Source organism: Heterodontus francisci, chromosome 41, assembly GCF_036365525.1.
Source record: "Heterodontus francisci isolate sHetFra1 chromosome 41, sHetFra1.hap1, whole genome shotgun sequence".
In the NCBI taxonomy this organism is placed as follows: Eukaryota; Metazoa; Chordata; class Chondrichthyes; order Heterodontiformes; family Heterodontidae; genus Heterodontus; species Heterodontus francisci.
The window spans coordinates 31,900,947-31,920,871 of record NC_090411.1 but is presented as its reverse complement, the minus strand read 5'-3'; the positions used below and the strand labels follow the sequence as shown (position 1 = coordinate 31,920,871).

The 19,925-nt window shown below is 41.6% G+C and overlaps 2 protein-coding genes across 2 annotated transcripts; both read right to left on the bottom strand.

Moving 5' to 3' along the window:
- Window positions 1-6,346: 6,346 nt before the first annotated feature.
- LOC137353570 (ferritin heavy chain B-like) lies at window positions 6,347-11,641 on the bottom strand. The gene is made up of 4 exons (XM_068019935.1): window positions 11,537-11,641; window positions 10,630-10,776; window positions 6,842-6,967; window positions 6,347-6,493 (listed from the first exon to the last, which is right to left on the bottom strand). The coding sequence occupies exons 1-4, from the start codon at window positions 11,639-11,641 to the stop codon at window positions 6,347-6,349; spliced, it is 525 nt and encodes a 174-aa protein (XP_067876036.1).
- A 3,353-nt stretch (window positions 11,642-14,994) lies between these two features.
- Window positions 14,995-18,586, bottom strand: LOC137353437 (ferritin heavy chain, oocyte isoform-like). Its single transcript, XM_068019727.1, has 4 exons — window positions 18,485-18,586; window positions 17,484-17,630; window positions 16,871-16,996; window positions 14,995-15,141 (listed from the first exon to the last, which is right to left on the bottom strand). The coding sequence occupies exons 1-4, from the start codon at window positions 18,584-18,586 to the stop codon at window positions 14,995-14,997; spliced, it is 522 nt and encodes a 173-aa protein (XP_067875828.1).
- Between the last annotated feature and the right edge of the window lie 1,339 nt (window positions 18,587-19,925).

Below are 19,925 nucleotides of genomic sequence, written 5' to 3'. Positions count from 1 at the left end.
CTAATTTTAAGATGATGCCCCCTATCCTGGACTGAGAAAATAGTTTCTCTCTATATACTGTTCTGACCGAGGTGGGAGGAGTGCATAGTTTTTTCTAGTTCCACTTCTCCACAGGTCACAACATATATTTAAATGTTTACCCAGTTACCAATACGGTCAATCATAGACTCTATTTTTACCCCAAAGTAAAATACAACAACCAGGTTTCTTTAATAAACAACAAAATTATCAGTTTATTATAAAACAAGACTTAACTAGTAACAAAGCATTAACAGAGAGATTGCAATATGAAAGTTCCCTTTTATCTTAGCCCCTCACATTAAAGGCCTGCTCAGGGCACGAAGAAAAACCCGACGCGATCCCAACAGAACCACATCGGAACCCGAGCCCGATCCGGCCCGAGTCCCTCCATTTTCTTCCCACGCCCGACCTGACCTGAGCCTGACCCAACCCGAACGGAGCCGAGCCCAACCCGACCACCGGAATGTTCCTTTTAGCTCCCTTGCGACTCCCAATCTGCAGGAAGCTACAACATGAGTGTGATGACGTCATAGGGACGCTCACTCGCTCACCGCGCAGACTCAGAGTTTCCCTCTTTGACGTCCCGGACTCCCAGCTCAGGTAAGTTTTTTATTTTTGACACTTCTTGCTGTGTGTGTCCGACCCAGATCCAGCCCGACCCGAGCTCAAAAGCCGGACCCGAAAGAGCGACCCGACCCGACCTGACCTGTACCCGACACATGTCGTCGGGTCCCGTCGTGTTAGGGTCGGGTAGCAGGCCTTTACCTCACACTGACACATACACACACACACTGGATAACCAGAAAAAGAGATTTTCTTTTTAGAGCTCTGTCATTTAAAAAAGACAAAAAGAATACTTTGGCCAATTACTTGCTAATTCTTGAAGAAAAAAAGAGAAGATATGGAAAGATGTCAGTTGTCCCTTTTTTGGTTTGGCGTCCCAAATACGTGTAGACAGCTGGCACTGGGATCTTTCTAGAACAGTTCTTTCAGGCGATGTTGAAGATCAGTTTGGCAGGTTTTCCAGGTGAGATGCACCATCAGGGGTTTCTGGCTGCCTTTTCAGGAGACATGCAGCATCAGTTTCTCTATTTCTTACACTTAATTCACAGGAAGTTCTCAAAAAGATGGAAGAGGATGCTGATGGTGACTGCTCTCTTGACTGGTTTTCTCCAATTGTCTTCATAACAGTTCACACTCCAACACATTGTCCAAAGCAAAACCAGAGTCCAAGCAAACCAAAATCAAGAGTCAAGCCTCCTGACCCCTATAAATCTTGACCTGTCACTTCTCTGTAAACATCTTCTCCATGTCAAAAAGCCCCTGCTAGGATATTTATCCGAAAACAGGAGACCGCCAGTGTGCGTTGTTCACCACAAATCCTCTCAGTGTCCTTTCAATGACTCCAGTGAAAAGAACATCTATAGAATCCTTTTCAGTTTTCCCAAAATAAAACAATGGCCACAAATTTAAAATATGAGTCTGCCAAAAAAAACCTAACAAGAAATGTTGCAGCACCGTCATAACAATAACTTATCAAATCTATTATTCAGGTTCAACACATCAATTATAATCATTCTTTAATCTTCTATACTTGAGGAATACAAGAGTCGTTAATGCAAACTGTCCTTGAAATTTAACCCTTTTATCCCTGGTATCATTTTGGTGAATCTGTGCTGCATTCCCACAAAGGTTAATATATCAGAGCTGAACACAGTACTCCAGATGTGATCTAACAAATAAAGCATAACCTCCACCCCTTTGTATTCCAGCACCCTTGAGATGAAGACTAACAGTCTATTAGACTTTTTAATTCATTTATGTACCTGTCCACTAGCTTTTAGTAATTTCTGTACACGGACCCCAAACTCTCTCTGCTCCTCCACAGTTCCTAGCTCTTCACCATTTAGAAAATGCTCTGATTTATCTCTCTCTATCCTCGCTCAATCTCACATTGAAATTCATCTAACACATTTTTGGCTACTCACTTATTCTATCAATGTCTCTTCAATTTTCTGCTCTAATTTACTCTACTTGCCGTATTACCTAACTTAGTGTCGTTTGGATATATGACTCTCAATTCCTTTGTGTTATTTATAAATGCATTGAAAAGCCGAGACCCTGGTACAGATCCCTGGGAGAGATGACTAGTCATATCCTGCCAATTGGAGTTCATACCCATTATCCCTACTCTCTGTTTCCTACCTCCCAACCAATTCCACAACCATGTCTAAAGGTTTCCTCCAATTCCACGTGCTTCTGATTTGCCTATTCTCTTCAGTAGAATCTTGGCAATGATGTATTTGATGTTGGCTTCTTGGAGTTTTCTCAAAGTGAATCTGTTCTCAGCTTCAGAGTTTGTCAACATAATCGCAGAAGTCTGCAAATGGAAATTTATTTTGTGTTGAGCACAATTGGATCCATCTCTTGGAGAATTGACACTGCGCTTGATGGGTCTAGAATGAATCTATGATACCAACGTTGACCACAATAGATTGAAAGATATTGGCCAGCCCGAGACATTGCACAGTGAATCTGCAAAGCAACCGACATGTTGGGGAAATAAAAAGCGAAGCGCTTCAAACAGAACTCTGTTGCTCCGTCTCAGTGTAACTTGGAAATCTACCCCATGGAATTTAAGAGTTATAAAGTCCTGTGTTGTTGCTTCTACAGAAAAGATATCTATTGAGACTTGATTACAAGGGAAGATTTTACCTGAAGTAGAGAGTGTTATAACTACCTGACCCAAGTATTTCTGCATTCACTCATCCCAGACATTGGGAAGTAGGGCTCTTAGTAGTTGAACAAATGACAACCCGGCCCAGAGGCAGATTAAGATGGTGTATAGTGTATAGAGTCTGAGTCATTTTTGACAGAGGAGGCCATTTGGGCCACAGAGTCTCTGGTGATTAGTACAATACATTCAGTCCCATTCCCCTGTTTTCATCCAATCTCCTTTTGAAATCATTTATTGGCTGCACTGCCACCATCTTCATAAGCAGGAAGTACCAGGTCATTCACATTTTTGGCTACTCACTTATTCTATTAATGTCTCTTCAATTTTCTGCTCTAATTTACTCTACTTGCCGTAACACCTAACTTAGTGTCGTTTGGATATATGACTCTCAATTCCTTTGTGTTATTTGTACTCAGCAAAGGTCTCAGTTTTATCCCCTTACGCCCCCACCTCAATGAATTTCGCGCTCGGCATGACGTTGAGCTCTTCTTCCGTCGCCTCCGCCTCCGGGTTCACTTCTTCGACCAGGAGTCCTCCCCCCGACCAGCAGACCCATTCACCCGCCTCCAGCATTCTCCCTCTACCTGGACCCCTCACCCTGGCCTCTTACCCGCTCTTGATCTCTTCATTGAAAACTGTCGGCGAGACATTGGTCGTCTCAATTTCTCTGCCCCCCTCACTCACTCTAACCTGTCCCCCTCTGAACTTGAGGCACTCCGTTCTCTCAGGTCTAACCCCGACATGGTCATCAAACCTGCAGACAAGGGTGGTGCTGTTGTTGTATGGCGTACCGACCTCTACCTTGCAGAAGCTCAACGCCAACTCACAGACACCTCTTCCTACCTCCCTCTGGACCATGACCCCACCACCGAACATCAAGCCACCGTCCAAAGGACTGTCACTGACCTCATCTCCTCTGGAGATCTTCCCTCTACAGCTTCCAACCTCATAGTCCCGCAACACCGGACAGCCCGCTTCTACCTCCTTCCCAAAATCCACAAACGGGACTGTCCCGGCAGACCCATTGTGTCAGCCTGCTCCTGCCCAACTGAACTTATTTCTTCCTATCTAAACTCTATCTTTTCTCCACTGGTCCAGTCTCTTCCCACCTACATCCGTGACTCTTCTGACGCCCTACGTCATTTTGACAATTTCCAGTTTCCTGGTCCCAACCGCCTCCTCTTCACTATGGACGTCCAATCGCTCTACACCTCCATCCCCCACCAGGATGGTTTGAAGGCTCTCCGCTTCTTCCTGGAACAGAGGCCCAATCAGTCCCCATCCACCAACACCCTCCTCCGCCTGGCTGAACTTGTTCTCACATTGAACAACTTCTCCTTCAACTCCATGCATTTCCTTCAAGTAAAAGGTGTCGCTATGGGTACCCGCATGGGTCCTAGTTATGCCTGTCTTTTTGTGGGATATGTCGAGCATTCTTTGTTCCAGTCCTACTCAGGCCCCCTCCCCCAACTCTTTTTCCGGTACATTGATGGACTGTATCAGTGCAGTTTCCTGCTCCCGCCCCGAACTAGAAAACTTTATCAACTTTGCTTCCAATTTCCACCCTTCTCTCACCTTTACATGGTCCATCTCTGACACTTCCCTTCCCTTCCTCGACTTCTCTGTCTCCATCTCTGGGGATAGGTTGTCTACCAATATCCATTATAAGCCCACTGACTCCCACAGTTACCTCGACTACACTTCTTCACACCCTACCTCCTGTAAGGACTCCATTCCATTCTCCCAGTTTCTCCGTCTCCGACGCATCTGCTCTGATGATGCTACCTTCCATGACGGTGCTTCTGATATGACCTCCTTTTTCCTCAACCGAGGATTTCCCCCCACTGTGGTTGACAGGGCCCTCAACCGTGTCCGACCCATTCCCCGCACCTCTACCCTCACCCCTTCCCCTCCCTCCCAGAACCGTGACAGGGTTCCCCTTGTCCTCACTTTTCATCTCACCAGCCTCCATATCCAAAGGATCATCCTCCGCCATTTTCGCCACCTCCAGCGTGATGCCACTACCAGTCGCATCTTCCCCTCCCTTCCCCTGTCAGCATTCCGAAGGGATCGTTCCCTCCGCGACACCCTGGTCCACTCCTCCATTACCCCCACCACCTCGTCCCCATCCCAGGGCACCTTCCCTTGCAATCGCAGGAGGTGTAATACCTGCCCATTTACCTCCTCTCTCCTCATTATCCCAGGCCCCAAACACTCCTTTCAGGTGAAGCAGCGATTTACTTGTACTTCTTTCAATGTAGTATACTGTATTCGCTGCTCAGTGTGGTCTCCTCTACATTGGGGAGACCAAGCGCAGACTGGGTGACCGCTTTGCGGAACATCTCCGCTCAGTCCGCAAGCAGGACCCTGAGCTTCCGGTTGCTTGCCATTTCAACACTCACCCCTGCTCTCATGCTCACATCTCTGTCCTGGGATTGCTGCAGTGTTCCAGTGAACATCAACGCAAGCTCGAGGAACAGCATCTCATCTACCGATTAGGCACACTACAGCCTGCCAGACTGAACATTGAGTTTAATCATTTCAGAGCATGACAGCCCCCCACTTTACTTTCATTTTTAGTTATTTTTTTTTTTTGCATTCCTTTTTACATTTTTTACAATTTTTTTTGCATTTATTTCATTTCATCTTAGTTTGTTCAGTTTGCTTACCCACTGTTTTTTTTCAGGTTGTTTTTCTTCAGGTTTGCACTTGCTGATGTTCAATATATTCACACCTAATCTGTACTAATGCTTTGTCTTTCAACACACCATTAACATATTGTTTGCCTTTGCTCCGTGACCTGGTCCAATCTGCACCTTCTCCTTTGTTATCTCTTGCGCAACCCCCACCTCACTTGTTTATAATCTGTGACTTTTCTAATATTTGTCAGTTCCGAAGAAGGGTCACTGACCTGAAACGTTAACTCTGCTTGTCTTTCCACAGATGCTGCCAGACCTGCTGAGTGAATCCAGCATTTCTTGTTTTTGTTCCAGGTCATTCACACTGGCTGTATAAAAGAAATGTTTTCCTCACATTCTCCTATATCTCTTGCCCAAATCCCTTAAGTAGTATTCCTGCATACTTGCACTATCAGCTAACAGGAATAGATCTTCTTTTGTTTACCTGTCAACATCTTCACATGTCCATTAGCTCTCTCTGCATTGCCCTTTGCTCCAATGAGAACAAAAGGCAAGCATCCCTTTCTCCTGCCCCACAACTGCTTGACATTTCATCTGCATCAAAATTACATATTTCACATATCCCCTACAAGTTTCTCAGTGACAAATAGAAGATGTGAGCAAACTACCCTAGGCAGACATTGAATCAAGTTAAGGAAGCTGGATGTAGGAGGGCAAAAATTAACCAGCATGTTAAAGTTTCAGTCGAATCAACTATTACACAGCTCAGTATTTTGATCAGAATAATGAAATGAGTTACTTATTTATAGAGGAAAAAAAAAATCAGCCCCCAATAAATACTTTTATTTCCACATACAGCAAGAGATGAGAAAACTACATATTAGCCAGAAATGGATCACATTTTATTTCAACCAATATATTATAGAACTAAATGATTCTAGAATGCTAATCAACTCAGGGTGAGCTTGTCAAACAGGTACTCTCCCATGCCATTGTCAGGGGCTCCCAGTCTCTTCAGGTTGGTGATGTGATCTCCAAGCTTCTTGATCATCTTCACTTGCTCATCCAAGTAGTGAGTCTCCAGGAAGTCACACAACTAGAACATAAAATAGAAAATGCCAAATAGATGTTTAGTGAGGATCTTCTCCAAAAGAGAAATTACTTTTTGAAAATTGGAACAGTGTGACATGGGCACATTTACCCAAAAATGGCAAATCTATTTTCATAAACAGGGAATGGACTGCACTAGAAACATTTTAATGCCGCAGATACACAAAGTGCCTTGGGAACAGTTTAGTGATCCAGGTCTACAGTGTAGATGGCTTCTTGGCCCAAAAACAAGAATCTGAAAGTGAAAAACAAACTGACACAGAATTTTACCAATGTAGAGTGAAGGGTAGATTTCATCACCAATTCATGAAAAATTGCAATGTTAGGAACTTACATGAGGGTCAGTGTTGCCAGTGGAGAGTTTGTGCAGATCCAGCAGACTCTGGTTCACATCCTTCTCCATCTGCAGAGCTCTCTGCATTGCCTCCAGACCATTGCTCCACTCATCCTGCTCTGGCTTCTGGAACAGAATAGTGGTCTTGTTAGTGGGAGTGCAAAGTCCAAGGGATGTTATGCTCAAGGTCAACAGGGTTAGTGACAACAAAGATAATCTGTGCACCCCAATACTATGAGGGACCATTGTAGGACACGGGATCAGTTCATTGAGTGTGCTTTGCCATTTTTGGCCAAAGCTCTAATCCCAATTACCCTAAATATGCTCCAATCTTTTCTTTCTCCAAATCCTTTTAGCATCCTCAACTTGTCCATGGGAAGGCTACAGCTGTAGACCACATTCTGCAGACTGTTACCTTGTTAGGCACCAAGAATGTAGACAGATAGTTAGCAGATTAAAAGCAGGACCTCAAAAGGTCATAATCTCTGGATTACACCTGGTGTAATGTGCTTGTGGGTATAGGAATGGGAGGATAGAGCAAGGGAATGCATGGCTGAAGACATGGTGTAAGAGGGAGGGCTTTAGTTTCCTAACTCCTGGGTCACTTTCTAGCAAAGGTGGGACCTGTTCAAGTTGGATGGGTTGCACCTGAGCAGGACCAACATCCTTGCTGGGAGGTTTGCTAGTGCTGTTGGGGGGTTTAAATTAATTTGGCAGGGGGATGGGATACAGAGTGGAGTTACAGTCAAATAAAGAAAAATAGAGTCAGTCTGGAAGGCAGAGCAAATATAGACCTGTTAAGGCACAAGCAAATAATGCATGGCTGGATTGCATCTATTTTAATAGGAGACTTACTACTAAGGCAGATGAATTGAGGGCATTGATTAGCACATGGGATTATGATATTATTGCAATTAAAGAGACATGGTTGAGGAAAGGGCAGGATTGGCAGCTCAATATGCCAGGGTATAGAATCTTCAGGCATGACAGGGGAGTGTAAAAGAGGAGGCAGCATTGCACTGATGAAGGAGTCAACTACTACAGTAAGGAGGGATGATATCTTATAAGGTTCCCCAAGTGAGGCCATATGGGTAGAATTTAAAATCAAAAAAGGGGGCAATCACTTGGCTGGGAGCATACTACAGGCCTCCAAGCAGTCAGGGAGAGATAGAGGAGCAGATATTTAGGCAAATCTCAGGTGTAAAAATAATAGGGTAATAATAGTAGGGGATTTCAACTTACCTAATATCAACTGGATAGTCTTAGTGCAAAAGGCTTAAAGGGGGCAGAATTCCTAATGCATGCAGGAGAGCTTTTTGAGCCAGCAATGTAGAAAGTCCTACAAGAGAAGGGGCTGTACTGGACCTAATCCTGGGGAATGAAGCTGGACAAGTGGTAGAAGTGTCAGAAGGAGCATTTTGGGGATAGTGACCATAACTCAGATTTAAGATAGTTATGGAAAAGGACAAAGAGGGACTGCAAATAAAACGTACTAAATGGGGGGAGGCCAATTTCAATGAAACAGGATCTGGCCAAAGTGGACTGGGAGCAGCTACTTGTAGGAAAGACTACATCAGACTAGTGGGAGTCATTAAAAAAGGAAAGAGTTCAGGGCCAACATGTTCCCTTAAAAAGTGAAGGGTAGGACCAACAAGTCTAGGGAACCCTGGATCTCAAGGGATTTAGAGGATTGGATAAGGAAAAAAGGCTTATGGCAGATTCAAAGTGCTGAAAACAGTGGAGGCCCTACTGCAGTAGAGAAAGTGTAGGGGAGTACTTAAAAGTAATTAGGAGAGCAAAGAGGGGACATGAAAAAACACTGGCAGGCAAGATAAAGGAAAATTCCATGGTCTTTTAAAAGTATTTTAAGGGCAAGAGGATAACCAGGGAAAGAGTAGGGCCCATTAGGGACCAGAGTGGCAATGTGTGTGTGGAGCCAGATAACAGATGAGGTTTTAAATGATTACTTTTCATCTGTGTTCACTATGGGGAAGGACAATGTAGGTGTAGAGATCAGGGAGGGGGTTTGTGATGTACTTGAACAAATTAGCATTGAAAGGGAGGAAGTATTAGCAGGCTTAAAAGTGGATAAATCCCCAGGCTCAGATGAGATGTATCCCAGGCTGTTATGTGAGGCAAGAGGAGAGGTAGCAGGGGCTCTGACAAATTTTCAAATTCTCTCTGGCCACAGGAGAGGTACCAGAGGACTGGAGGACAGCAAATGTGGTACTATTATTCAAGAAGGGTAGTAGGGATAAACCAGGTAATTACATGCCAGTGAGTCCATCAGTGGTAGGGTAACTATTGGAAAACATTGAGACAGGATTAATCTCCACTTGGAGGCACAGATTAATCAGGGATAGTCAGCATGGCTGTGTCAGGGAAAGATAGTGTGTAACTAACTTGATTGAATTTTTCAAGGAAGTGACTAGATGTGTAGATGAGGGTAAAGCAGTTGATGTAGTCTACATGGACTTCAGTAAGCCTTTTGATAAGGTCCCACATGGGAGATTGGTTAAGAAGGGAAGAGCCCATGGGATCCAGGGCAATTTGGGAAATTGGATCCAAAATTGGCTTAGTGGCAGGAGGCAGAGGGTATTGGTCGAGGGTTGTTTTTGCAAGTAGAAGCCCGTGACCAATGGTGTACTACAGGGATTGGTGCTGGGACCCTTGCTGTTTGTACATTAATGACTATAACGTGAATATAGGAGGTATGATCAGTAAGTTTACAGATGACATGAAAATTAACAGCGTCATAAATAGTGATGAGGAAAGCCTTAGATTACAGGACGATATAGATGGGCTGGTATGATGCACAGAGCAGTGGCAAATGGAATTTTATCCTGAGAAGTGTGATGTGATGCATTTTGGAAGGACTAACAAGGCAAGGTAATATACAATGGATGGTAGGACCCTAGGAAGTACAGAGGGTCAGAGGAACCTTGCACTTGTCCATAGATCACTGAAGGCTGTAGCACAGGTAGATAAGGTTCAGAAGGCATATGGGATACTTGTATTCTTTGCCTTGGCTAATAAAGGAAAGAGCATGGAGGTTAAGATGGAGCTGTATAAAATGCTAGTTAGGCCACACTATAGGAAGTATTTGATTGCACTGGAGGGTGCAGAGGAGATTCACCAGGATGTTTCCTGGGCTGGAGAATTTCAGCTATGAAGCTAAACTGGATAGGCTAGGGCTGTTTTCCTTAGAGCAGAGAAGGAAGAAGGGGGACCTGATTGAAATATACAAAATGGAGGGGCATTGATAGGAAGAAACTTTTCCCTTAGCAGAGGGATCAATAACCAGGGGGCATAGATTTAGAGGGGATTTAAGGAAAGATTTTCTCACCTAGAGGGTGGTTGGAATCTGGAACTCTACCCAAAGGGGTGGTAGAGGCAGGAACCCTCAACATTTTAGCATTTAGATGTGCACTTGAAACACCATAGCATACAAGGCTACAGGCCAAGTGCTGGAAAATGGGATTAGAATAGATAGGTGTTTGATGGCCAGCACAGACATGGGCCAAAGGGCCTGTCTGTGTGCTGTATAACTGACAGCATGTTTGAGCCAATACTTTACAATGCAGAAGTCATTCCTTCTGGATATCCATTTATTGATCTATCTATAAAAGAGGCAAAGATCAGTCATATCAACTCATCCTATAGCCACTCACCAACACTAGGAATTTTACTCCTTAATCTCACCATATGGAGAACTGAAGTTATTAGAACAAGGAACATTCTCTGAAAGTATCCAAGTTAGATCATAGACTTCATGTTAAAAACCCAACCTTGATGTCCCCCAAGATGATTCGGCCTCCACGTTTATTCTGGAATTTCATCAGTTTCTCAGCGTGCTCCCGTTCCTCATGTGACTGCTCCTTGAAGAACTCAGCAAAGTGACGCAGGGCAACATCATCCCGGTCAAAGTAATAGGACTGCAGGTAGAGACAAAATGGAAGGGGAAGAGAGGCCAGACCCAAATTGCATTTATGGCCATGTCAAAAATGGTAACAATATCATGGTTGATAAATCACTCATTCTTTACCTCAAAAGAGTTTGCTTTTTATTAAGGAGCTTGGTTTTTCAAGTTTATGCTGTAAAATACTAAACATATTGACATGCCCCTCCCTGTGACATTACAAAAAGCAGTCATACAATTTGTATTAAAATTTCATTTCAGCATTCAAATTATAGTTATCAGCAGGTCATTCTTCACTCCCCCAATGAAGATGCAAGTGAAAGAGAAAAAAGTCTCAGTAGAATAAGACTTTTAGATTACTGCTTCATGCAAAGTGATTACCCCTCGTACAAAAGAGTTCAGCACCACAGGATTTACTCATTTACAAAAGGGGAAAGTCAGGCCAGAACTAGTCAGACAGTGTTTCACTAACTAGTCACTGAACTTAATTGTTGCCATTCAAGTTGGAAAAGATGACTAGGTTTATACATTTTCAACATGAACCCTCTATTAGAAAATTCATGGAACCTTAGAGTTACTTTCAAAATTGGACATAAATATTGCAAAGCCAGGAATAAAGTCCCTGTTTTAAGGGTGCTCACTGATTTAAGTCTAGCGAGGGCTAGAGAGATACATTATAAACCCAACTGTTTGGCCTAGAGAAATTCTAGCTACACAAAATGTATTGAAATTCCAATCTTAACTTTGAAACAGGACCCCAAGAAAACAATACACACCATGGAAAGATAAACATAGGAGGAATAGAGCTCCAGGTTGATTTGCTTGTTAACAGCATCTTCACAGTCCTTGTGGTAGTTCTGACACACTTGAGAGGCCATCATAATCTTTACTGCTAACAGAAGCTAAATTTAAACAACAGCAAATAACTGTTTCCTACACAAGCTCTTGTATTTATACTGCTGGGTCAGCCTATAGTCAAACAGGGAATGACATCATTAATGATGATTGACAATTCCAGGTAGCCAGTCAGGAATAGTTCCTGAATCCAGGCACCAGTCAACAATGTAGTCAGGCTGTGGGGGTTGGACCCAGAGACAATGAGAGCTGTGGAATACAGGCAGGTTTGGATGATTATATTGTGATTGGTAGGAACAGGATGAGGCCATTCAGCCCCTCAAGCCTATTCAATTAGATCATGGTTTGTGTTTTAAGGCCATTTACCTGCATTGGTTCCATATTGTTTCATACCCGTACCTAACAAAAATCTAACAGTCTCGGTTTTGGGGGAGAGAGTTCCAGATTTCCATTTCCCTTTTTGTGAAGAAATACTTCTTGACGTCACCCCTAAATGGCCGAGCTCTAATTTTAAGATTAAACCCCCTGTCCTGGACTACGCTACTGATGGAAATAGTTTCTCTCTATGTACCCTATCAAATCCATTAATCATGTTCAATACATCAACTATAATCATTCTTTAATCATCTATACTCGAGGGAATACAAGACTCTTCTATTCAAACTGTACACATAATCTAATCCTGTTATCCCTGGTATCATTCTGGTGAATCTGTGCTGCACTCCCTCCAAGGTCAATATATCAGAGCTGAACACAGTCCTCCAGATGTGATCTAACCAGAACTTTATACAAATATAGCATAACCTCCACCCCTTTGTATTCCAACCCCCTTGAAATGAAGTCTAAAATTCTAGTAGACTTTTTAATACATTTATGCACCTATCCACTAGTTTTTAGTAATTTCTGTACACTGATTCCTAACCCTCTCTGCTCTTCACCATTTAGAAATTACTCTGATTTATCTTTCTTGGTCTTCACATCGAAGTCCATCAATCACAATTTTGCTCACTCGCTTAATCTGTCAATGTCCCTTTGCAAATTTCTGCTCCCATTTGCACTGCTTACTGTGCCACCTAACTTAATGGCATCAGCAAACTTGGATATACAGTACTCTATTCCTTCATGTATATTATTTATAAATATAATGTAAAGCTGGTGCCCCAGTATAGATCCCTTGGAGTGCATACCCATTATCCCTACTCTCTTGTCTCCATAAAATATTTAAAGGATTCCTCCAATTCCACAGGCTTCTAACCTAACCTCTTGTATGGAACCTTGTCCATGATGTATTTGATATTGACTTTCCTCAAACTGAATCTGTTGTCACGCAGACCCCCATCTGCCAAGAATGAGGCATACTAATTTCATCATATGAACATTAATTTTAAACTGCTGCTGGAGTTAAGAAATGACTTGTTAAAGAGATCACCAGACAATTTGGCTGGAAGGACTTCCCTGAGCCAATTAACCCAAATGGCTTTTGATCACCAGCCATTGAAGGTGTAAGGAAGTGCACTCCAGGGCCTGCTAAGACAATACAATCCACAAACGCAGAAGTGGTGAAGCCAGTTAGTCACACGACTGAGCTGCTGGCCAACTTGGGTTTTTATTTGTGCCACACACAAAAGAATTCAGGTGGTGTGCAACTGAAGCTGGAACAAGGAAGCCTCTCTCCTGGCTGTCTCTCTCTAGCTTTCTCCCAAGCAACAAGACCCAAAGAAGACACGCACACCTCGAGAGAGAATAGACTCTGACATCGAAACAAGTTGAAGCATGAGCTGGGCCCCAACAAATAACAGGACTTACTGACAACCAAAGACTCCTCATTGACCTCATAGGACAGTAAATAACTAACACATTGCCTCAAACATTTCCACTTTATTCTTTCTGGTTTTTCCTTTCTCTATCTGCATGTGTTTGTCTCGTATGCATGTCACATATTCGCAATCCTTAACTGGATTAGAGTTTAAAATGAATAAACTCCTACCTTTCTTGTTTAAATGTAAGGAAAACTCTGATTTCTTTACCTTACATTGGAGCTGTGAACAAGTGGTTAGCACCGCAGCCTCACAGCTCCAGCGACCTGAGTTTGATTCTGGGTACTGTCTGTGCGGAGTTTGCAAGTTCTCCCTGTGACCGTGTGGGTTTTCTCCGGGTGCTCCGGTTTCCTCCCACAGCCAAAGACTTGCAGGTTGATAGGTAAATTGGCCATTATAAATTGCCCCTAGTATAGGTATGTGGTAGGAAAATATAGGGACAGGTGGGGATGTGGTAGGAATATGGGATTAATGTAGGATTAGTATAAATGGGTGGTTGATGGTCGGCACAGACCCAGTGAGCCGAAGGGCCTGTTTCAGTGCTGTATCTGTAAATAAAGAAGGGGGAAAAAGCTAAAAATAGCATCTCTGAAATTAAACCCTATTACAGTTAAACCAAGCAAAGGCTGGGATGGAACACCTAGACTCCTTCTCACCTGGTCATAACACTGTTCAGATTCAGAGATTCATAACATAATCCAATGAGTTTACAAAATGGAAATCCTATCTTGCATTGAGTACAATTGGATCGAAAGTAACATTGCTTGGAAAAATTGACATATTCCTGCGTGGGTCCAGAACAAGTCAGAGATACCAATCTTGACAATAGATGGAAAGATATCCACACTGAATCTGCAAACCAACCAAGTTGGGTGGGGCAAAGAAACAGTAGGGGGAAAAAAAACACTTTAAACAGAACTCTATTGCTCTATCTCTACAGTGTGACATAGAACACCTCCCCATGGAATTTAATATCAGTAAAGTCATGTTGCACCTTCTGCAAAGCTGATGTCTAGTATGAGGGAAGAGTTAGAAGCTGAAGTATTGGGGTTCTCTTACTTTTGCTGCCTGACCCAAGCCATTGGTAAAAGATAGCCCTTTCGGGAATAGGAGGAGTACAGGTAGTGGTTGAACAAATGGCAGACTAAAGTAATTAATTCTTTACTATGATAAGGCGGCAAAAAAAGTCAAGTGAAGGCACTAATTCAGCATCCTTCCTAATTTCTTAATATTCCACCTGTAGAGGCAAGAACACTTTTGTAGCAGAAATTGCATATCCCTTACAAGCTTCTCAATGGCAATTGGGAGATGTGAGTAAATTATCCGAGGCAGGCTGGCTTGGGATACAGAAAAGGTTTAATGGAATTATTATACAGTTAGACGTAATGATCTGAATAACCAAATAAATTTACTGAATTATACAAAGACCAGTTCCATGATGAATACTTTTATTTCCATATACAGCAAGAGATGAGAAAACTGGCAATTAACCAGAAAGCATTCACCAGAATTGGATCACATTTCATTTCCACCATATGGAAAACAAACATTTCAAACCCCAATCAACTCAGGGTGTGCTTGTCGAACAGGTACTCTCCCATGCCATTGTCAGGGGCTCCCAGTCTCTTCAGGTTGGTGATGTGATCTCCAAGCTTCTTGATCATCTTCACTTGCTCATCCAAGTAGTGAGTCTCCAGGAAGTCACCAAGCTGGGAGTGGAGAAAAAAAAAAAATGAAACTAGGAGTATAGTTAGCTTAAAAAAAAAACATTTGCAATGGTCTTCACCAGATGCAATTATCCCAGTGCAAATAAAGATGGTAAAAAGTATTGCACATGGGAGTGACACTTGTATCTGCCAGTTTGAGCAACAGGCCAAATGGTTACAGTACAGAAGGAAATCATTCTGATTCTGTGGGTACATTTAGCCAGACAAGACCAAAATTTACCAAGTGGAAAGTCATCAATTCCATTACACTAGGAATAAACTTGAATGATTGATGCCCAAGAGACGAAGTGTCTTACGAACAGTTTAGTGATCCAGATTGAGTGTGCATGGTCTTGTACCCAATAAAAGCATAAAAATAAACCTAAGCAGTTTGGGAATGAAGGGCTCATTCCCAGTATCAACTTAAAAATGTTAACAGAGGATGTTCGGCATATCTTTCACAGAAAGAAAGACTTGCTGGAATATTAGGTACAATTTAGATCTAATTAATATATTATACCTTTAGAATTAAAGATTGAATAGATGGTCAGTTCAAGACTCACTTACATTCTCCTTTAAGAAAAAATAGAGGTAGAAATTTCAAGGTCCTGGTTATGAACCAGGAACAAGTTGGCAAATCCATTTCAGTGTTTCTGTTGCCAGGAAATTGGAAGATAAATACAGAGTGAAATATCCTGTGACATCAGTAAAAAAAAAAATAACTAGCCATCATAAAAAATTGATGGTATTGGTAAGTGTAGGTAGATTGACCTACAATAAAAATGGTCTTACAGGAACAAGGTCAAGTAAACAATTATAAACAAACATTTTGACAAGATAAATGCTCACAACTTCAAGAACAGGGGAATTCCAGTAAAACATTAAGTGGAGATGTGAATGACACTACAAACTATGGATCTTGAAAGCAAGAAACAAAAAAAAAAAAAGGTGACACCTATAATGTTAAGGTCATATGACACATTATGCAGTATAAGCACGAGATGTTTTGAAGGAAAATTAGAAGTATTGAATTCCTCAAACAATGCTTCTCACCCCATGGTCTACTCAGGGAATTAAAAAAAAGTGAAAAAATTTGATGGATATTCAAAGATATTCTGCTGTAACATTAGAAAGGTTAAACTTTTGATTCTATGTTAGAAATGAGATTGGTGTTTCATCCTAGTAATATTTGATATTTATACAATACACCAAGTGGCTAAGTAGATCACATTAAATTCTTTAATACAACAAATAAAATATCTCATAACATTCTGTAGACAACTAGAAGATCCCCCCCACCCACCATCTCTACAAGAGAAGAGATATGTATTGGAGAGTTTCCGAGACTCATCTGGGATATTTATGACAGCCATAATTAAAATTAGGCCATCCGAAAGATGGTAATATTCTTAGTTTTCTCTGAGAAAAAGTTCAATTCTTTAGACCCAAATAAAATGTCCATAAGAATTGGTCTGGTTTGAATTTAATTAAAAGGAGGAGATTTGTAGGGATGTCCACCGGATTTGGTTTAGTCCCTACAAGGGGTTAAATTCATAAAATCACTTCACACTAATGAGGAAGTGCTGGAAATGGCTGAAGAGTAAACTAGTGACAGACTGACCAACCAACCTCTGGTAAGGTGATAACACCAATAAGTGAACAGAAAAGGGTAGATTGCAATTATTACCTTCAAAATCATCTGAAAAAAATCATGGCAATATTAAGAACTTACATGAGGGTCAGTGTTGCCAGTGGAGAGTTTGTGCAGATCCAGCAGACTCTGGTTCACAACCTTCTCCATCTGCAGAGCTCTCTGCATTGCCACCAGACCATTGCTCCACTCATCCTGCTCTGGCTTCTGGAAGAGAAGGGAGTCTTTAGTGTTAGGGAACAGGGTTAAATCACTGGGATAACATTGGCACTACTGGATGCTAGATCAGTACATTGCTGTAGCATTTTTAAAATCCTAGTTACAGTTCCAATTTACAAACACTTAAAAAATCCTCCGATTACTTCATCCATGGAATTTTACAGCTGTGGCCCATATTCTCCAGAGCAGTTTCCTAACCAAAGATCAAAGCTTGACTCAATAATTCATTGCACAGAAACTAATTCGCTTTCTGAATATTCAGGATTTATTGATCTACAGCCACTCGTTCAGGTGACCCAAAGATCATATCAACTCACCCTACACCCATCTTTTTTTCCCAAAGCTAACAATTTTGTTAGTCTCACTGGATTGAGAACTCAAGGCTTAAATGACAATAAACTGTTTAAAAAAACAAGGAACCTTCTCTTAAGCAATCTAAATTGCATCACACCAGACTTGATGGTTTCAATCTAACCTTGATGTTCTCCAAGATGATTCGGCCTCCACGTTTATTCTGGAATTTCATCAGTTTCTCAGCGTGCTCCCGTTCCTCACGTGACTGCTCCTTGAAGAACTCAGCAAAGTGACGCAGGGCAACATCATCCCGGTCAAAGTAATAGGACTGCAGGTAGAGACAAAATGGGGAAAAAAAAAAGTCAAGTCAGATCTAGGATCACATTCATGGATAACTGAAGAATGGTACTATCATGGTAGATAATTTCCCCATTCTTTGTCTCAATACCTTGCTTTCAATTAAAAAAGCTTTTTAAAAAAAAAAAAGTTATGCTGCTAAATTCAAATTGTTTTAATCAACATTTTCCTCAAAAAAGTTGAATGGCCTTCTGTGACCAGTCCAGTAAAATAGGAAGCAGCAGCAATAGAAAACCTTCAAAGGAGCAACAATGCTTTTTGAATTAAAGTTTGATTTCAGCACTGGTCTTTTAATTAAGGCAATTTATCAATATTTCCAATTGATTGGCGAGAAAAAAAAAACTTCTAAAGTCAGTACTTTTAACATTTTAAAGTCACTGCTTCATGTGATGCTGTACAGGATTTATTAATGTAGAAGGGGGGGGGGGGGGTGGGGGAAGAAAAGGGAGAGAAAAAAAAGGGGGAAAAGCTACCTAGAACTAGTCAGTATTTCACTAGCTAATCACCCACTTAAATTTCATTGTTCCCATCCAAGTTGGAAAAGTTAACTCGGTTTATGCATCTTCAAGATGAATCCTCCATTAGGAGCTTCATAAAAACACTTAGATTTATGTTCAGTCTTAAACCCTTCAGAATAGGACACAGTTACTATAGATCAAAGGAATAGAGTCCCTATCTTGAGTATTTGCTAGATTAGTGCTAAAGAGAACTTCAGCAGACACATTTTAAAGCCACTTCATTGACCTAAAGAAATTCTAGCTACACAAAATGCAATGAAGTCACAATCTTAATTTTGAAATGGGCTCCCAAAAATACAATACTAACCATGGACAGATAAACATAAGAGGAATAGAGCTCCAGGTTGATCTGCTTGTTAACAGCATCCTCACAGCCTTTGTGGTAGTTCTGACACACTTGGGAGGCCATCGTAATGTTTACTACTAATAGAATAACTTAAGCTCAAACAATAACCTAACTTCACCTTGCACAGCTCTTGTATTTATACTACTGGGTCAGCCTGCATTCAAACATGGAATGACATCATCAATGATGATTGACAATCCCTGATAGCCAGTCAGGAATCTGCCATGAATCCAGGCACCAATTAAGGAGAGGGGGCAGGATGTGATTCCCAGAGCTAATCAGAGGTTTAGAACACAGGCAGGTTTGGATGATTGTTCTGTGATTGGAATATTGGAACAGGAGGAGGCCATTCAGCCCCTCAAGCCAGTTCTGCCATTCAGTTAGAACATGGCTGGTCTGTATCTTAACTCCATATACCCATCTTGCTTCCATATCTCTTCATACCCTTACCTAACAAATATCTAACAATCTCAGTTTGAAAAGTTCAATTTACCACCTTCCCCCAGGTTCTGTGGGAGTTTTCTAGATTTCCACTACTCTTTGTGGAAAGAAATCCTTCCGAATATCACCCCTAAATGGCCTAGCTCTAATTTTAAGATTGTACTTCCTTGTTCTGGACTGCTCCACCAAAGGAAATAGTTTCTCTTTATCTACCCTATCAAGTTCATTAATCATCTTAAACACCTCATTTATAGTGACCCTTTAATCTTCTATACTCAAGGGAATACAAGACTCGTCTATGCAAACTGTCCTCATAATTTAACCCTTTTCGCCTTGGCACAATACTAGTGAATCTGTGCTGCACCTCCAAGGCCAATATATCTGAACAGAATACAATACTCTAGATGTGATCTAACCAGAGTTTTAAACAACTGTAGCATAACCTCCACCCCTTTGTATTCCAGCCCCCTTGAGACAAAGACTAAAATGCTATTAGACTTTTTAATTTGTTTTTGTCCATTAGTTTTTAGTAATTTCTGTACACAGACCTCCTACCCCATTCCCCAAGCACGTCTAAAAGTTGCATCCAATTCCATTTTTCCTAATAATCTCATGTGGAACCTCATCAATTCTATATTTGATGTTGGCTTATTTGAATTTCCTCAGTGAATTTGACAGCATCTTTTCTCAGAATCAGAGCTTCACAAAATATCACAAAGAGATCAATGAGTTTGCAAAGGAAAATGCCATCCTGTAGATGGTGTTGAGATCAGTTGAAAGTGAATCTGTCTCCTGCTGAATTGATAAGCAGCTTATTGGGTCCCTAATGAGTCCATAACACTACAATTCACAATGTTGACCATAACAGCTTGAAAGAGACAGATCTGCACCAGACAGTCCACAGTGAATCCACAAACAAGCCAGAGAGTTGGAAAAATGGATCAGTGGAGAAGCTTTAAAC